Here is an 18259-nt window from a genome sequence, read left to right on the forward strand (position 1 = left end):
TTGTTAATCAGCGGGAACTTTAGGCAGCTGTTAACTTTCAAGGAAGAAAATACTCCGATACGTGACAAAAGCAAGGAACAAATGTTGCACACTTAAAAGAACCCCAATGACAATGAAAGTGTGTGTGTGTGTTGGCACATATTCTCACGTGTGTGAAAAAGAGGGTAGAAGGAAATAGTAAATCTTCAGCAGCTTTATAGCCAGGCAGTGTAATTATGGACAGTTTTACCATTATACTTTTTTGTTTACTATACATTATCCATAATGATCACCAGTTACTCACAAAAAAAAATTTTTTTAAGGCTACACATAAGGAAAAATCTAACCCAGCAAAAGAAGAGAGGATGTGACAAGTGACTCAGTTGTTATTAGGGGACTGGCTGGAAGCAGTGAAGAGGTAGATTATACGTAGAACCATCAGTTAGTTTCATTTATACAAAAGGCTGTGACTGGTTCTGAGCCAATTAATGCTGCAACAATGACGACAACGAAAACTGTCCGTGTGCGCGCCAGAGCGCATGGCTGAGGGGGGAGCTGCGTCGGCACTCCCAGCTCCCAGGACTACGTACCCTTTTATGATCCTCCAGCTGCCTCAGCGGTGGACTCGGTTCGAGCTCCTGCTAAGCAGGCAGAAATTCCATTTAAGTATGACACTAAGACACCCTCATCTTCAGGATCGGTCACAAATGAAATACACAGAGAGCGCGTACGCAGTGAGGACTGACACGGAAGGAGCGCAGGCTTGAGTGTGGCTTTCCCCAGACGGACACCAGTGCTCATGACCTTGGCTACTACTGAACAACTGGCCCTTCCCCAACCCCAGAGCACCATGTGAAACGAGCAGGCACATGACCAATAACGTCTGGTTAATATTATTTTTCGTAAACATTATGAAAATGAAGTTCAACGTTATGTACATTTACATGAACCCAAAAAGGGGGTGTAATGCAAGATGCAACCGGGCATGTCCTTGGACGACTCATCCACAGATTACTGCTCAGCACATGCATGAGGACGTCAATGCACACACTCCCAACACACACGTGAGACCTACGTTTCGCCCCAGCCCACAGCATTCTAATCAAGGCTACCAGTGCTGAAGAGCTCTGATTAGAATATTAGAGGACTGATTATTACAAAGCATGCCCACTGGAACTCAGCTCTTTGATCATCAGTTTCATTTCTAAGATCTCCTTTCAGATTGAGCACACGTTTTAGCTCTGACTCCTGTGATTCTAGAACAGTTTCGGAGAGTAAATTTTGATCCTTGGAAGGATGCCTCCCACAAAAAGCTTCTCGGTAACTTTAGACGCCTTAATGAATTCTAGTCCCGCATTTAGCAAGCTGAGCTAGCGACAGGAAGAACAGAGACAGTTTGCTGTGAACTACTCCTTCATCAACAGCGTCACCCAAACGATAACACAGATACCCCGAACCTGAACTCTGCTTCCCCTCTGCGCAGGACCCAAAGTTCTGTTTTGTGTAATAGCAGAAAGGTCTGGACTGTCCAGAGTTTCTCGGCCAAGGTGGAGTTTGAAGGGTTTTGTGCAAAACCTTCAGAGTCCATGAGCCTTCACTGGCAGGACACTGTGGCTTAAGTTTGTCAGAACTTTCTACACCAAGGGCCACCCAATTATAGCAATGATCAGATCCCAGCCAGGCTAGACACGTCCCTCCTGCACCGTCCCAAGAGACAGACATTTCACCACAACAGTTCACACCCAACCAGCAACAATGACAAGCGCCTGTATTTGCTGGCATCGCAAATACGGGTGAGTGACACACACCTCGGTGGAGTTCTCAGAATCCGGAGCTTGGGGAAGCTAGTTGGGAGTAAAAGGAAGCAGGTTAGTTACAGCACATGCATCTGGTGACCACAAAGAAGTCCAGAGACCAACACTTGGGGACAAAATTGACGATGAGGCGACTGGGTTGTCACACCCACTGAAGGGGGTTTCAGCTGCGGAGGGTGGAAGACACCCTCACTTCTAAAATGAACTTAACGTGGTTGCGCTGGGAGAGATGACTGGCCTGAGATGTGGAAACACGTCTAAATGAAAGAAAGAAAAAGCCTAGCACTGATCAAGAAGGAGCTATGTCTTAAGTAATGAAAGATGTCAAAGTCAGTGGTACTGCACGTCTACGTTCTGTTTGTCCACAGAGGAAAAGTGATCCAGCACATGCCCCCGGGGGCTCAGGGAAGGGAGGATGGGCGGATGATGACCACAGGGGCCTCTGGTGCATTCCCCTTCCTGGGGGCTCAAAGCCCTTGCAAGGTCTGCACCACTGCCTGCCCGTGATGAGCTTCTCCAGTGGGCACGTGCGTCCTCCCAGCCTCTCCTTTCCCCATATCCTGGCCCTGCATCAGAGGGTGACACCCCACCTCTGGCTTAGGGACTGAAAACGTCTCTCCCCTCCTGCGGCTCTGGGAGGAGAAAGGAAGGCTCCTGGCTGCAGCTTTCTCGGCTGGTTTCTCCTCCCTCCGCACACTTCCCTCAGGGCTCCAGGGATACTAGGTTCCCAGTTCCGCCCCTGCCATACCACATGGACACCCCACACCTCTGACGACTTCTGAATTTCATTATGTCCAACCCATAAATGAGAGACAAGATGACGGCCCTGAGGGAAAGGACTGGCCATGGAGTGGATGCATGTAGTGGCTGAAAAAGCCCACAGCTCCACGTGACGGCAGCACCACGAATCTGGCCACCTAAGAGCACGTGCTCGGGGCGGAGACGGATGTCGGATGGAACTGCCGGACCCCGCCCTGGGCTGTGGTCACACACCAGGCATGGCTGGTGGGTTCAAGGTGCGGTCTGGGGCCGTGGAGTGAAGCCAAGGCTCACACTGCCACTGAGTGACCTTGGCCTCCCTTGGCGGGGTTCCAGCGACACAACAGACCTCTCCCGAGGCCAGAGTGCGGCTGTCGGCGGTGAGCTGGAGCAGGTGCTAAAAGCGTGGGGTGGGGATGGGAGCTGGGAAATCTTGTGGGTTCACAACCCAGCTCAACACTTGATACCCCTTTCATGGTGTGACCCTCAAGATGGAAAAAATGCTCTTAATATAAGACTGCTATTTTGTAACCTAATAATTTCTTTTTTTTCCCTCTATTTGCCAACAGGTAAAATGAAGTAAAGATATAAGGGATCTCTTCAACCACAAAGATTAAATTATTTTATGAAGGACGAACAGGCAGATGTGGAGAGTTGCTCACTCAGTTCTGGACAGAAGAGCCCTCAGACATAAGTGCAGCTCCACTTGCCTCAAGGAGCAACTTTCTCTCCAGTGTGTTTAGCTTCCTGTTGGGGTCGGGAGGCACAGGGTGTTAAGAGAGGACTTGAGTGTGGTGAGGGAAACAAAACTAGAGCTCAGGGGAATGTGTTCTGCAGATAATATAAATGATATCATGAGCCAAGACTGCGTTTTAACCCCACCCTTGCGTTCTGTAGGCTTTAGGCTGAAGAAGTAAAGTTGTGCACACACATGTACCATCTGCCCTTCGTGCAAAAAGGACACACAAAGAAAAGAAGAATGAAGGCAAGTTCCCATGCGCTTTGGAGCAGTCAGAGACACAGATGGAGAAAAGTACTATCATTTACAGTCAGCTTTGGCCACATTCCATCAACATATCCTTCATACCGATTCTATATGATCAGAACAAAAGGATTACAGACACGGATTTACTATAGGAAGCCACACAGCTACCCTCTTACTGCCTTGCCAATCAAAATAATAGTTAAAGAACAAGATGGAGTGGAACTTGTGTGTCTTTTTAAAATTCTCTTGTTTGATATCCCGTATGTCCAAAGAAGCATCTTGAATTCTTTCAGAATGTTCACAGAATTGTTTATTAAGCACTCAAGAGATCAGTGGTTTCTGGTTTGTTTTATGATTGGACCGATACTCAACTGCCTCCCTAAACTGCTGTCATATTGGTGTTTAATTTTTGAAACGAAAATTAAGATTAATGACCTTTTCTCCTAGAACGTTACAGGAAGACCTCTGAGACAATAGAAAATTTTTTCTTCTTCAAGAACCACTATTTATACAGGAGGACAATTTTTTAATGTCATCCACTCATAAAAAAGAAAGGAAAAACCAAGAACAATGGATGGGTATTGCCTGATGGCGGCTCATGCAGGGACTGGTGCTGTATGACCTTCAGCCAGTCACTGAACCTGTCTGGGCTTCCACCGCCTGACCTGTAGTTCAAGGAGACTGGAGCAGGTATTATAAGGATTCCTTCCAGCTAAAACATTAAGTTATGCTTGGTATATTTTCAGTAAACTTTATTCCGTAACATCAAACAGCTAAGTTCCCTAAATAAGACAACCCAATAGAACACAGAATGATTTCAGGCATGGGAAAGGCCAAACCAAGCTTGGCATATGATTTGGCAAAATAACCAACGGTCTCTATTAGCACTTCCTCCTAAGAGGACTTCAGCTGTATTTCTGGGAGGATTGGCTCTTTTAAGGCAGTCAGCCACAATTTGGAAAAAAATAAGCATATTAATAAGCCATATATGTTCAAATCATAACTACATAAGCTACATAAACACATATACATAATACCCAAAGCAAAGGATAGTTCTGGTAAATGAATGAACTGATTTTCTCGGCACATTTTTATTATCAAAGTAACTTTTTTTGCTAACATGAAAGATCATGCTCAGTGACCATACGGTAATGGAGACTGTTCTGAGAAAAAGAGTATGCCTGCGTTTCCCACGTCTTGTCTTTTACCACCTCACCCCGGGATCAGTCAGGATATTGAGGTGCTGACCCTCCAGTCAAGGTGAAGTCTCTCCAGACCAACAGTTGACGGGCAGTGAGCTGATGCGGTCTGGTTTTGAACTTAGAAACTAACTATCGCTCTCCGTTGCCTCTTCACGTTTTTCTAGGATCTGAAGTCTTCCCAGAGCTTTTATACAAGGTTAGCAAGATCAAACTTCATAGGAAAAAAGATTTCAAATGACTGGCTTTGAAGCAGAAAGCCAGAGAATCCCAACTGGTTATCCTAACTGCAGCACTAGAGTAGCAAGTAGATTCATGCAGGAGATGTTGAAATGCTCACTTTCTGTACATACTGTACCTACCATTTTACCCAGGGATAAATTTCTACCACAACTGAAGGGAAATCATACTTTGTCATTCTTAAATAAAAAGAAGCCCGCAGGCTTCCCAGGGTTCCTATCTGTGGTGTGTGTACAAGAGCACACACTCGCATGCATACATACCGTATACACATACACGCAGGCATCTGTGTGTGCCCGATACAGGCCAGCACACGACACAGCCACTGAGACTCTCTGTTTCCTGATGTCATCAACAAGTATCCTACCCCTAGGCTTCTAGAATCTTCCTTTGAAATAAGATGTCTTCCTTTCATGGACCACCCCTAGCAGACGCTGAAGATAATTCAAGAAATGAGACTGAACATCAAATAAACAACCCAACCTTATACCTAAAGCAACAAGAAAAAGAACAGCAACAAAAGAAACAAGACTGTATGATGGACCGAATTCTCAGCTAAGCAAAGAGAATTTATCATCTCCAACGCCATGAATCAGTCTTCAGTCCCTTTTCACCCACTCCATCTCAGAGGAGGGAAAAAATAAACAAACAAACAGCAAATGGGTTTGCAAATATGTTTGCTTGGTCCTGCCTTTCACAAGCCTTTGTAAACCACATTAAGAGAACAGAACACCTGAAAGAAAGCTGAGCAAAGAGAGAAGTTACCTAGTATTTTAGCAGGACCACTTTGAATCTGCACATCAGCTAGCATAATACCCTTACTAATGGCACTGGCTTTTTGAAACAAGAAATAGACATTATTTGGCTCTGATGATGCAGTTTCACATATATTTTACAAAAGAAGTTCATCAGAACTGAACCCAAAAGTGAAAATCATTCTGACTTGATTGAATTATACAACTTCGATCATTATGGAATCATCTCAGCATTAAAAAGAAAAAGAAAGGAAAAAACAAAAAAAACTTCCCGAGATTCTGCAATAGCTTCTCTATGCTCTGAGTTGAGCTCGCTTGCTCCAGGGTTGCCAGTGTCTAACAGTAAACAGCCCCGCTGCATTTATTGGCAATTACTGTTGAAGGTCACACATCAGCAGCAAGCCTAAATTCCAGGAAAAAAAGAAGCTCTTATGTAACTGCCGCCTGAATGTTGGCAGGTGCCCAACCCAGCAGTTCACAGCGATGTAAAAAAGTAGGACACCTCCACTCTGGCTTGGACGTCATGAGAACGCCCCCTGAAGGTGAAATTGAATAATTCTCGTGTTTCTCTGTTTCTCTCTCCCCCTTGCCCCCCTGCTGAATTTTATTATTGACAGGGGTCTCCCTTGCTTGCAGAAGCAGCTCTTGGTGGCATGGTGGCAGAAGCCGAGGACTCGATACTGGCAGATACAGGCGGGCTGCAGCCACCTTAAGGAGTGGGAGCACCCATCTCGCTTTTCCATTGCGGTGAGTCACTAACAGGCTCACGGGCAGTGGTCCTCACCTGATATGAACTGACCTCCTCAGGTCCAAGTCCCTAAACTACATATTCTTGTGACCCCCATGTTCTTATGATCCAAATCCTAAAGGAAGTCAACCCTGAATATTCATTGGAAGGACTGATGCTGAAGCTGAAGTTCTAAAACTTTGGCCACTTCAAGTGAAGAGCCAACTCATTAGAAAAGACCCTGATGCTAGGAAAGATTGAAGGCAGGAGAAAAAGCCGGGGACAGAGGAGGAGATGGTTAGAGATAGCATCACCGACTCAATGGACATCAATCTGAGCAACTTCAGGAGACAGAACGGGACAGGGAAGCCTGGCATGCTGCAGTCCATGGGGTCACGGGGTCAGCCTTGACCTAGTGACTGAACAACAACATGATTCCCTATACTTTACCTTCCTACATGTCTCAGTTAACATTGGCTTATAATACTGTCTGCTGCTGTGGCAAAACCATAAACTCCAGAAGGGCAGACTGTGCCTATTTGGGGCACTGCTGGATCCAAAACCCCTAGCAAAGCACCTGTAATGGAACAGGCATTTAAGCGTTAGATAAACTAATGTCTTGGGCAGTCACTGGTGTCTGTTTAAAGCCAAGAATGGGTCGTGGGGTGTTTTCTTTCTGGAGATGACAGAAACATTCTATACCTCTCCCCTCATCTGTCCTCTTCCTGAACCCAAGAAAAAGGTAAAATCAGGTGGTAATGATGGAGACCTTGCCTCTTGATTTGCAACAACAAAAAAATCATGATCATCATCATAAAAAAAAAAAAAAGGAAACCCTCCTCTCTCTCTGGTTTCAAATGAAATTTCACTCCAGGATAGCCGAGAAGGCCTCCACCATGCACTCTTCCTACAGGGACTCTGACCTGTCCTCACTTCGTCTTCCTTTCTCAGAGCACACACAGAGACTCAGAAGACACTGTGCTATTTCTCCAAGCAGTTCACTGCGCCTCTTCTCTCACAACGGCCGAGAGGCCTTTATCATTGAAGAGTAGTGGTCCCCTCCCATCCCAGGGATCACGGCTCTTCCAGATATGTCATAACCCTGGCTCAGGGACAATTCCTCAGCAAGGTTCAAGTCTGAAGTGCTGGTTTGCAATTTTTAGGTGGGAGGCCTTGCCTGTAACGTGGGCCAGGGTGAACTCTCATTAAGTTTCTTAATGGAGTTGCTGCAGAACTCCAGCTGTGGGCTGCTGGTTTCCACCCTCACACATGGACAGCAGGCTTGGCAGGGGAAACCTCAGGAGCTGTACTCATTTCCAGAACAGCCATGGATGACAAAAGGCGATCAGGCATCTCTGCTTAGAAGGCCAGATCCAACAGCCTGCCGGCCTAGGGACAGTGTTGGTGTCCCAGGGCACGGATGGTTGCCAGGGGTAACAACAGAGAGGGGATCCACAGTTGCTTCCTCAGGGAATTTTCAAAGAATCCAAGGGGCTGCCAGAACATTCTTCTTTTATAAACAGACAGTATTCTATTTCCTAGTGTATAATTATAAACACACCTGCTCCAACTGGGGAATCTTTCCATAAGTGAGCAATAAACTCCCAGCCAGGAGACCCAAGTTCTATCTTGAGCAAGCCAACACATCAAATGATTACTATGGTGCAAAACAGAGTATTAATAACACTGCAGACTCCGATAAGGGAGGGCCTTCCTTTCCTGACTTCATCTGTATTTAAACAAATAGGAACTCAACCTCAATATTCTAGAGGAAAAATTCAAGTCAGGGAAGCATTTACAACTCTAGGTAGAAAGAAGAAGAGTCGAAGGCTGCCAACATGAAGATTCAGCGTTAGACGTTTTGCTGGCAAACAAACAACCCGGAAGAGAGAGGACTAAACAGGAAGTAGCAAAAATCACTGTAGTTAAAGGGGTGAACCCCCTGGACAGCCTGCTGTTTTTCTCGCTTTCTATTCACCCCAGAGAAGCATGGCCTCCTCACCTGTTCATGCTGATCGGTTTAAGGAGAAGCCTGAGCTTGCAGAATCTACTGCGGTTGAGCAGTAAGCCTCCGGGCCGGCAGCTGAGCCCAGCGCTAGTTCTGCCTCACCCGCTATAGCCGTCAGAACTAAGGCCACTCACGTTACCTCTCTGAGTGCCTCCATTCCCGAGGGACCTGAAAATTCATAACCACTCACGTCGCTTTCAGCTTTAAAAAGTCTGTGATTCAAATTCTCCTTAGGGGTATCTGAATCATCTCTTAGTATTTCTGAAATTCTGGTGGTAGCTATTAGAGCAGGGCTTATATTCTATTTGGTAGAATACCATCAAATACCATCAAAAGAAGGTATCCATTGGTCTACCAAAAGAGCAAACAGATATCTAAAGAAGTAGACAAGAAAATTAATTTTTGAAAGTCAGATAAAAATTTTTCCAATGTGCCTCCTTTTCCTAAGCAATTAGACTCCCTCAACTACATATATTAATTCCCCCAATTAATCCTTTCTATTATCATTTACCAAACATGTATCACATACTATAGATGTGGCAAGAAATCTTGAAAAATGTTTACAAGAGAGAAAATATTTAGGAGGCCCTCAAATCCCAAACAAGATGGCCACTTGTGAGTCTCCAGGTTAATTCTGAGTAAATGAAACTAATTTGATACCTAAGTATAGAAACCATCAGATGACATTTCAGTTCCTCAATCTCGAGGTGGTTTTCCTAGAATTGAGAAGCCAAGGATATAGTATATTCTGAATTCCACTGCAAGCCAGCAGCTGAAAAGTCTCGAGATTGCTGTAGAATTCGCTCTGCGCTTTGACAAAATTTTCTATGACCCCCTCACACTTAACACTTTCCAACATACAGACCAAGAGAGCAGTGGTTTGTTTTTCTCTTTCACCACTTGCAAACTGTACCCATATAGTTATTTCTTTTTTGCATGAGTGCTTCACATAGAGAGAGAGAAGCATCAGCACTGAGTTTCAGAGATCTGTTAATAGCCAGCGCCAACCACAAATTCAGCTGAGCTTCTAGACAGTGAATGATCGAAATTTTATCACAGTTTAGAAAATCTTTATCTAGACTCGGATGGGCTCCAAGGACAAATGGCAAACAAACTCATGGGAAACGCTAACACAGACACGAAGGACTTGACTCACTCCCAGAGGCATGCTACACAAAGTCAGATACTAGATGCTGCACAGACTAGGGGACAGGTCACAGAGTTCGCTGGGAGAGGGTCATGGAAACATCACCATGGGACACTTAAAAAAAATGAAATTAGGACCTCAGCATTATCCAATTCATCAATGGAGATGAGCTGGAAAAGAAAAAAGGGGGGAGAAAAAGAAGGCAATGTTAGAACAGGAAATACAAGCGAGCTAAGTGTTAGAAGCTTTGTCACTGTATTTCTCATCGCTGACTCAGGTTGGAGCATCGTTAGAACGCAACCGTCTTGAGAGCTGTGGGCATTCTGGACACCACTGCACCCTGGCATCTCAGGCAGCATGCTGCCACACTTTGTTTACATGCCAGGTATCAAACCTCGCAGGTCCAGACTTCCCTGGTGGTCCAGTGGTTAAGACTTCATGTTCTTAATACAAGGGGAGTGGGTTTGAACCCTGGTTGGGGATCTAGGATCCCTCATGCCACACAGTGTGGCCAAGAAAAAAACAAACAAAAAACCTCACAGGTCACTGAACCAAGAGCCCTGAATGGCACTGTTGTGCTCCCTTGTAGAGAAAACTTGAACTGAGCTGTGAACAAGGGCAAGATCCCCGATCAAGAACCATGTCCTTTCAGAAAAGGATGGGAGAGAGTCGGGTTAAAAGCTAAACTCCTATCAACTCAGCTTAGGAGAAAATTCTCTCCTTGGACTCATTATACCATTGAATGGGGGTGGGGTGTCTTGAGTTCAAACTACCATTGAGATAAATCAGACCCAGTTTCAATTTAAGCAAGCAGTGGGATAAATCAGACCCGGATTCAATTTAAGCAAGTAATAAGACCAACATGTTCCCCAGCCCAGATATTCCAAATCCTGATACTATTGATTAAAGAGACTAGATTCCTCCAAGGTGATTATTGCCTACCTGAGTGATATTAGGAACAATGAAATGATTTATTAGCACCAAGTTCAAAAGAAAGAAAAAGAGGATTAATGACAATTATGCATGTTTAATGATAGATGGAGGATCCTTGATTTTATTATGTTTCATTAATATTTACTTTTGCAAATTTAAACTCCTACTAGAAACACTGGTAGCTGGAAATATTAATAGTTTATTTGCCCAGAGAAAAGAAGCACTAGTAATTAACAGGGGATTGACAATTCATAAGAAATGAAAACCCTGATATTACTTGAGGTCAAAAACTCTCTAGTAGTGTAACAGGTACCATTATTCAGAAGAAAAATGGAGTTTAAATAAATTGAGATATTCTTTCACATTATCTGTTGGCCTCTGAGTTTCTTTCCAAAACTCTGACTCTTAAATCAAAAATATCTTAATAAAAATCGTACGGTAGGTAATACAGCAGCCGATATATAAAATAACCATGCTTTCTCTTCAAGCAGGGCCTAGGGGCATGAATATATTCTATGAATTATAGAGAGATTCAGGGTAAATCTTAGAGATGTTTAGCGATGGGAGGTAACTATTTTATTTAACATGGTTAAATCTATAGATTAAAAGCAGAGTTGGCTAGGCCTTGCACACACAGCATGGTTGCAAAGCCCTGATTTTATAGTTTATTAACTTTGAATACACTGTTGAGAAAGACACAAGAATCACATGAAAATGTATTCCATCATTATTCTGGTGATCCTTTTTAATATTCCACTATATTATACTATCCTATATTGTATTTTAATACCACTCTCTGGTAAATATTGCTGGCCCATTTGGAGACACCACAGTAAAAGATAATTTCTTTAATTTCTAAATGATCATGATTTAAATTTTGTCACCATCCTCTGTGCCCCGCCCCCACATTTCCAGCACGTGTCACAGTTCTTGGACGGGCACGTCTTAGGCAATGGACCAGGACAAGTGTGCTGACCACTGTCTTCTCAGATATGACTCTTAGGCCTGATCCAAACCTCAGGTGATGTGAGGGCCCCGCAGACCAGGAGAGAGGACTGTGAGGACTCAGGAGAGGGCAGGAAGACAGAGCAACCCCGGCCATCCCAGCAGGGTGTTAGTCATGGGACAAGCCCCACTCAAGAGGCAACAAATAGGAAAAGTAGGCCAAGACGACAGACTTGGCATTCACACTTGCCTTTGTGTCCTGAGCACCCAGTTCAAAGGCCACTTCACTTACTTTATCGACTAACACCCACTGTGAGGGACAGGGAAGCCTGGCATGCAGCAGTCCATGGGGTTGCAGAATCAGATATTACTTGGCGATTGAACAACACCCCGACCTGGTTTGCCTAAGAAAGGTTAGTTCTTTGGGTCTGGGTTCTTCCCATCCTTGAAAGAGTTGGCTCCCGCATGTCATGCCTCTTTACTCAAACAGAGGCAGCCAGTAACCCATCAAAGGCATTTTCCAAAAGCCTTAGTGAAACAGGACAGAGTGCAAACTAACAACGAAACTGGAAGAAACACAAATCATTTAACGCCCCCCTGCTCCCCTTTAAAGCGAAGGGTTAAGCAGCCTCTTCCCGCAGTCCGAGCCTGGGGCCAGCAGCAGCATGGCATCTCTGTGCGGTCTGAGGAGCTGCTGACTAGCACAGGTTTCTAGAATGTCCTTCTTGGGGGCAGAGCATTTCCCGTACTTGCTTCTAGTATTTTCACTTTGACCAGGGGGATGACAGCTCCAACCCGACGGGAAGGAACTGTCATCCTGCCGCCAAGCCTTTCTCTGCCAGGATGTGGCTAATTTCTTCACCAGATGAAGAGGGATTTGAGCTGCACCCTCAGGAGCTCCTCTCAACTCTCGTAACTCTTTCACAACGGCCTGCATCATCTACTGAGCTCTCGAAGCCCTGGCTCTATAGCTCTCCACGAGCTTTCTCACAGGCAGGGTGACAGCATCTCGGATCGTGTCCCCTGGGGCCAAGACAGCATTCTCCCTGTTGGCCCGCCATGGGGAGGGAAAGGCGGCAGAAAGCACACCTTCCACACGGCCCCGAAGACCCCCGCGCGCTTTTCTGCCCAGCAACAGACTCTGAACCAACTCCTTGTACTTATACTTTCCACGCTCTAAAAAGAAAACTCACTTGAAAGTATAAGCACAACTTACAAGGTCACTGGAGTAGAGACGCAAAGCTTACCTCAAGTACCTTGGCTAAGAAAGAAGCGGACATTCTCAAGAGGAGAAAACTGTGGTCCCCACAGTTTAAAATTGTGTTTTCTGCCCCAAAGGTACAAATAAATTCACAGCTGGTTAAGGTCCCTTTGGTAGAGTTTATCTTATTAGGGAAAGTGAATGAGTCAATTTTTTAAAAACACGAGTTTTTAAAACTAGAGTCAATTTTTTAAAAACACTTCTTAAAGTTCACTCGAAGAAAAACAAACATCCTGTGGAATAAATGGCTATTATTTACTTATCTGATAAGTGTATTCTCTTTTACTGTCCTCCTCACCTTATCAAGGGCAAGACCTAGCTGGGTGTCTACACAGCGCACACTGGTCATCTCGTTACTTCCCATTTGTACCAGCGTTCCTTGCTTTTATATTTATAAACTCTATTCTGGCATATTTCCACCACAAAATTCCTCCTGAGTTATAAACACTTATTTTCCAAGTAACATTTATTCAAGTTTGAATTTGTACATTTTACAAGTTTAGACTGATGTTTAAAAGCATTGTGGTTTGGGGCCAGTGGAGGAATGTAAACTGCAAAAAGGACTGTGTACCTTTCTGTTTTATTTGCTTTTATCCAAAGATCCGCACACGTTGAATTGCTCTAATATTAAGGACGGACACTGCTTAGGTTAGAAGGCAAGATTCCGACAGTGTTTTAGACTTTCAAAAATCTAGTTGTCACCTTCTCTTTTGACAAGAGAGGCTGTGATTTAATTATCAAACATTCTTTGCAGAGATGAATAAAAGTTATTTACTGTGTATTTGGTAAGTCAATGATATCAGCACATTTACCTACTTGGAAAATGCGGATAAAAGTGGCTTCAAGGTAGTAAATGAATATTATTGCCTTCAAAGAAGACTGGTGAGACTTAAATTCAGGCCCTGTTTTTCACTGGGGGCAGAAAGGAAGAGCAATGGGGCTCTTTTTATCCCACTTGGACCAAAATCAGGGGTGCGAGGGCTGTTTTCTGTACATCATGGCTCGCTGCATGTGATCAGAAGTCTCAGCTCCCAGGGATGGTCCATTTCCCAATCTCAGTTAGAAAAGGTGACATGTCTGTCTGTCTTCATTCCAGTTAGAACTGGAGGCAGTTTCTTCATACACTTGGAGGATTGTGTAACGTCTCACCAGAAAGAAGCAAGTAAACCCACAGGTATGCTCAGCTGGAACCCAAAACTCAGGAACACACACACCTTGGTACACAAGAAGCATTTGCATTCTCACTGGGAATTTAAACAGACGGAAAATCTTGTTGTTCCTATTTTTCTGAATATAGATTGTACGGCAAGCAGCCTAAAAGAGACACCTAAGTGTATATGACTCTAAAGAGAGACTCATATGATTTAATTACCTTCAGGGCAAGATGAACAGGTTTTTTTTTTAAGTTATCTCTCCAGTCAATATGCCTGAACTAAGGTGGATTTCTAAGTGCCCCCACTCTGCTTCTATCTAATAGCAACACCTGGTTTTCACATGAGAATAAAAGGCAGTACCTTTTCTCCATAGCCTCTGTCTTTGGTCATCATTTCTCTGAGGGTCTGAAGGACCTTGATGCAGAGTTTCTCCTCATTCTCCTCCAGCAGCTGTTTAGTGTGTTTGATTAACCTGAATGGAGGGGAAAACCACGGATTACATCCCTGAAACATCTTTACATAAAAAAAAAAAAAAAACCAACTTATTGTAACTAGTCTGTTAATGAACTAATATTTACCAAAGGCTCCCAGACTTAAACAGACTTCCGGGCAGTCCCTTCACTAACAGCCAGTCGGTGTCTCAATAGCGACACCTGCTGGTCGGCAGCAGCAAACAGGTCCGAAGGGAGACAGAGGCCCACTCAAAACTGCTGTTTATGGAGCGCAGTTATTTACCCACTGAGGATTGTCAGTAATGTGGCCAAAATATGTCAGCAGTGTTAAAAAAAAAAAAAAAAAAGAACCTCAAGAGTATTATGGTTGGAAATAAACACATCCCAACCATTGCTTTGTTTATACAGTCTTATCCTTTGACGGGCCCAGAAAAATAAAAAAGCAGCAGAATTCACGCTCAAGCTAACCAACCAACCAGCCTTAGGGTGAAAATCAGACAGCGGTCTCTGGTCATGGGACCAGTTGCTTTTTCTAGATGATGCCCCACGGCATAAAACGAGAAACTATAAAGCTGCTGGGAAACTATAAAGACTGTGAGGCCCTGGTAGGTTTGAGCTTTCTGAGGATTCGCGGGCCGTGGCTTTTGGAGTCCGTCAGTCCACGGGGGACATCCTGCCTGCATGTGGTGAGTGGAAGATGAACCACCGGGCGTGCGGTTCTCAAAGCAGAAGTTGTCACCCAACAACAGTGTTGCTAAGTAGGACTGCACCTACGCACTTCCTTTAGAACAGTCAGAACGGACCCCCCGCACTAGGCCCTGCTGTCTTCACCGAACACCAGGCCAGCCCCGCCTTCCCGGGAACAGTGCCGCGTCTGGTCATCGGGGTTCTGCCCCGGCGAGCACCGCGGCGGGAGGGGCTGCTTACTTGCAGATGAAGCCCCCGCTTTCACACTTCCTCCTGGCGTCCGTGTTCTCCGGGAAGAGCAGCTCGGGCCGGTGGAGGACATCCACCAGCACAGATAACTCGGCCTGCACCAGGGGCCGGAGACGGTCCTCCAGGGCCGAGACGATGTCCTGGAACGGAAGCACAGCCCGGGTGAGCAGCTCGGGCCGAGGCGACCACGGGAGAGTGGCAACATTCATTTCTGACCTGAGGCATGACCACAGACTATGCTGGGTTACGGTAACCTCAGCACCGTCTGGTATGTGCCTCAAGTTATTAGACATTGCCCAACGGTTACCTGAAGCATTAGACCCTGATGCGGAAAACAGAGAAATAACAAAGACGTAACATCCTTCCCACCCGCTCTGTGAGATGGTCCTTATGCTACCCAAGGGATCATTCCATATGTTTTAAAATAGGATGCAAAAAGTACATTCGACAACATGGAAAGGTGTCTACATTACAAGTGTAAAAAAAATGGCCAAACAATAGTATGGACTCTACGATCCACTTTTTATCCACAACATTAATGTCTAAAGGATACGCAGCAAACATTAAAACATCATTAGTGATTTTCTCTGAGAGGTGGGATTACAGGTGACTCCAGTTTTCTTCTATTTAGTGGTACTTGTGAGTATTGCCAAATTATTTCCAATGAGCATGAATTATTCATATAATAAAATATCATATAAAACATGAGAACACAAATGAATGAACATGCTGTATCAACATGCTAAATACATGTACCCTGATAGCATGATGGTCTTCAAATGCAAAACACATAGCTGTAGGAAAGGAAAACAGAGAGAAGTTGAAAGAGCAGCAAAACCAACACAACAAACACCATATAAAGGCAAATGGCAGGAAACAGATGAGAAATTATCTCCAAAAGATGCTAAAGTCTGCCGTCTGGCTTGCTAACTGAGAACCAAGCTACCGGCAAGCTGGCTACGAAGGGCAGAACACAACACGCTGGGGAAGATCAGATAATTCACCAGGAAGCTTTGCATGGAGAAAGCCCACTTTAATTGCACTCATCTCAATCAGGGACCCAAATTTCATAGGCCCCAAATTCACAAAGAATTGAGTGATCTTTTATCTAGAAACTAAAACTTATGAATATAATTCTACTTCATCTTACATGTAACAAAATTTGTCATCACTCAATCATATTTAGGATGCATTCAAGAATGCATGAATAAATCAAACTGCTTTGGGGAGGGGGCCATATTCCCAACAATATTATGAGAGTACCCTGCAACATCCCTTAGTTTGGAATGACTTTCACAGCACAGTCAGAGAGAGGGTCGCTTTGGCAAAATTCTTTGAGAATTTTGTCAGTTTCCCTAACAGTTCTCTCTGGGAAAGCACCCAATTTCCTCTTCTTCAACAGTGACTGGTCCTAACTCTGGCAATTCGTTATCTGTCTCCAGCTTTTGTACAAGATTGAAACAGTTCTTCGGCATCGTGTTCACGAAATCTTGCATCTTTTGCCAGGTTGGAACTTCACATTGCAATTGATTTGCATTGTATTGTCAAATGTAGAACATTCGGCAATCGGGGAGAGACCAACAGACAAGGGTGGCGAAGCGATGGGCAGGGGGAGATGCCAGTGTTAAGTGAGGGGGATGTCTGAATGGGGGTTAATTATATAAGCACTGCATTTGCAAGTTAATGTTCTCACATTATGACAACTTTTGCCATTCTGAGCAATCTCGTAACTGCAGGGACTCAGACAGACAATAACTCATTAGATAAATAAGGATCGCTTTGGCTACTGGCCAAATCTTTAAAACAAGCACTGCCTAAACTTATGTATTTTATTCTGTTACCCAAGAATATGTGTAATGATCTAAGAAGAGCAGGTGTGTTTCTAAGCCACAGATAATTCAGTTTGAGCAGGAGAAAATGCTGTGTGTTCATCCAGTTATGAGTCTACAATACAGTGACCTTCCTCCTTCTAAACCATAGTGGAGATCAAGAAACACTCCATGGGGAATCAGGCTACCTTTGTTTAAGAAGTGGCTCTGTCATGACAAGGCTCAAATTGCATCCACCCAGCTCTGCGGGCTCCAGCCAAGCTAACCTTCCTGAGGTCTCTGTGCTGTATTCTCCCCTGTGGAATGGTCTCCTCACAAGCTCTTCCCTTCCCTTCCGTTCTTTAAGTCAGTCCCCCTGTCCCCTGGTCTTGGTTCCAATGTTCTTTCCCCAGCAATGCCTTTGTTGACCACCACCCCCAGCGCCAGGCAAGATGAGCTTCCTCATCAGTATGTTTCATAGCACTGCTCACTCCTCTGCAGTGTCTGTCTCTCTTACCATTTTACTTCTATCTGTGTGATTTGATCATTGTTTTTCTCCCTTCCAACAATGGAGACTCTATGAAGGTCAAGATTATTTTAGCTTTGGTTGCTGTATCCCCTGTGCCTAGGGTGGGGCTGATGAATCCATCAATGAACTCTTTTGTCTTTAGGTAACTTGTGTCACCCTCAGAGATTCATTTACTTCACTTATTAACGATAATTATTACAGTCATAAGGATAACGACCATAATAATATTAAGAAGAGCAGGTCACTGATCAAGTGACCTGGCTCACTACATGCCAGGTTCTGCTCTTTGTGCTTTAAGTGTATTGCATTTTTCACTGCTGTACAAGCATTGCAGTATAAATGATTTTGCAAGCTCTTCTTCATCAAACGGTGGTCTGTGTCCTCTCCCCTTGAACCTAAGTGGACGTATGTCACTATCTTGACCCAAAGAATATGACAGAAAGGATGCCATGTGATTTCTGAAGCCAGGTAATTAAGGCAATATAGCTTTTACTTATCTATCTCTCCAGACTTATCTTGGGACCCGGCCGCCATGTTGTGAGGAAGCCCATACTCTATGGGGAGGCTCCGTGTAGATATTTTAGGTGAGAGCTGAGGTCTCAGCTAATGATCAGTATCAACTGCCAAA

The 18259-nt window shown here is 44.5% G+C and overlaps 1 protein-coding gene across 7 annotated transcripts in view; it reads right to left on the minus strand.

Moving 5' to 3' along the window:
- ITPR1 (inositol 1,4,5-trisphosphate receptor type 1) overlaps positions 1–18259 on the minus strand; it is a 352886-nt gene that overhangs the window by 116593 nt on the left and 218034 nt on the right. For 3 of the 7 annotated variants that reach the window (XM_061396353.1, XM_061396357.1, XM_061396355.1), the window contains 5 exons: positions 15286–15434; positions 14267–14378; positions 9751–9783; positions 1788–1823; positions 570–620 (listed from right to left, as the gene is read on the minus strand). In XM_061396353.1, the coding sequence (XP_061252337.1) occupies positions 570–620; positions 1788–1823; positions 9751–9783; positions 14267–14378; positions 15286–15434 (381 nt within the window). The remainder of the gene's footprint in view (positions 1–569; positions 621–1787; positions 1824–9750; positions 9784–14266; positions 14379–15285; positions 15435–18259) is intronic. The other 4 variants (XM_061396358.1, XM_061396356.1, XM_061396360.1 and 1 more) reach the window with 2 other exon arrangements.

This window comes from Bos javanicus, chromosome 22, assembly GCF_032452875.1.
Source record: "Bos javanicus breed banteng chromosome 22, ARS-OSU_banteng_1.0, whole genome shotgun sequence".
Taxonomy (NCBI): Eukaryota; Metazoa; Chordata; class Mammalia; order Artiodactyla; family Bovidae; genus Bos; species Bos javanicus.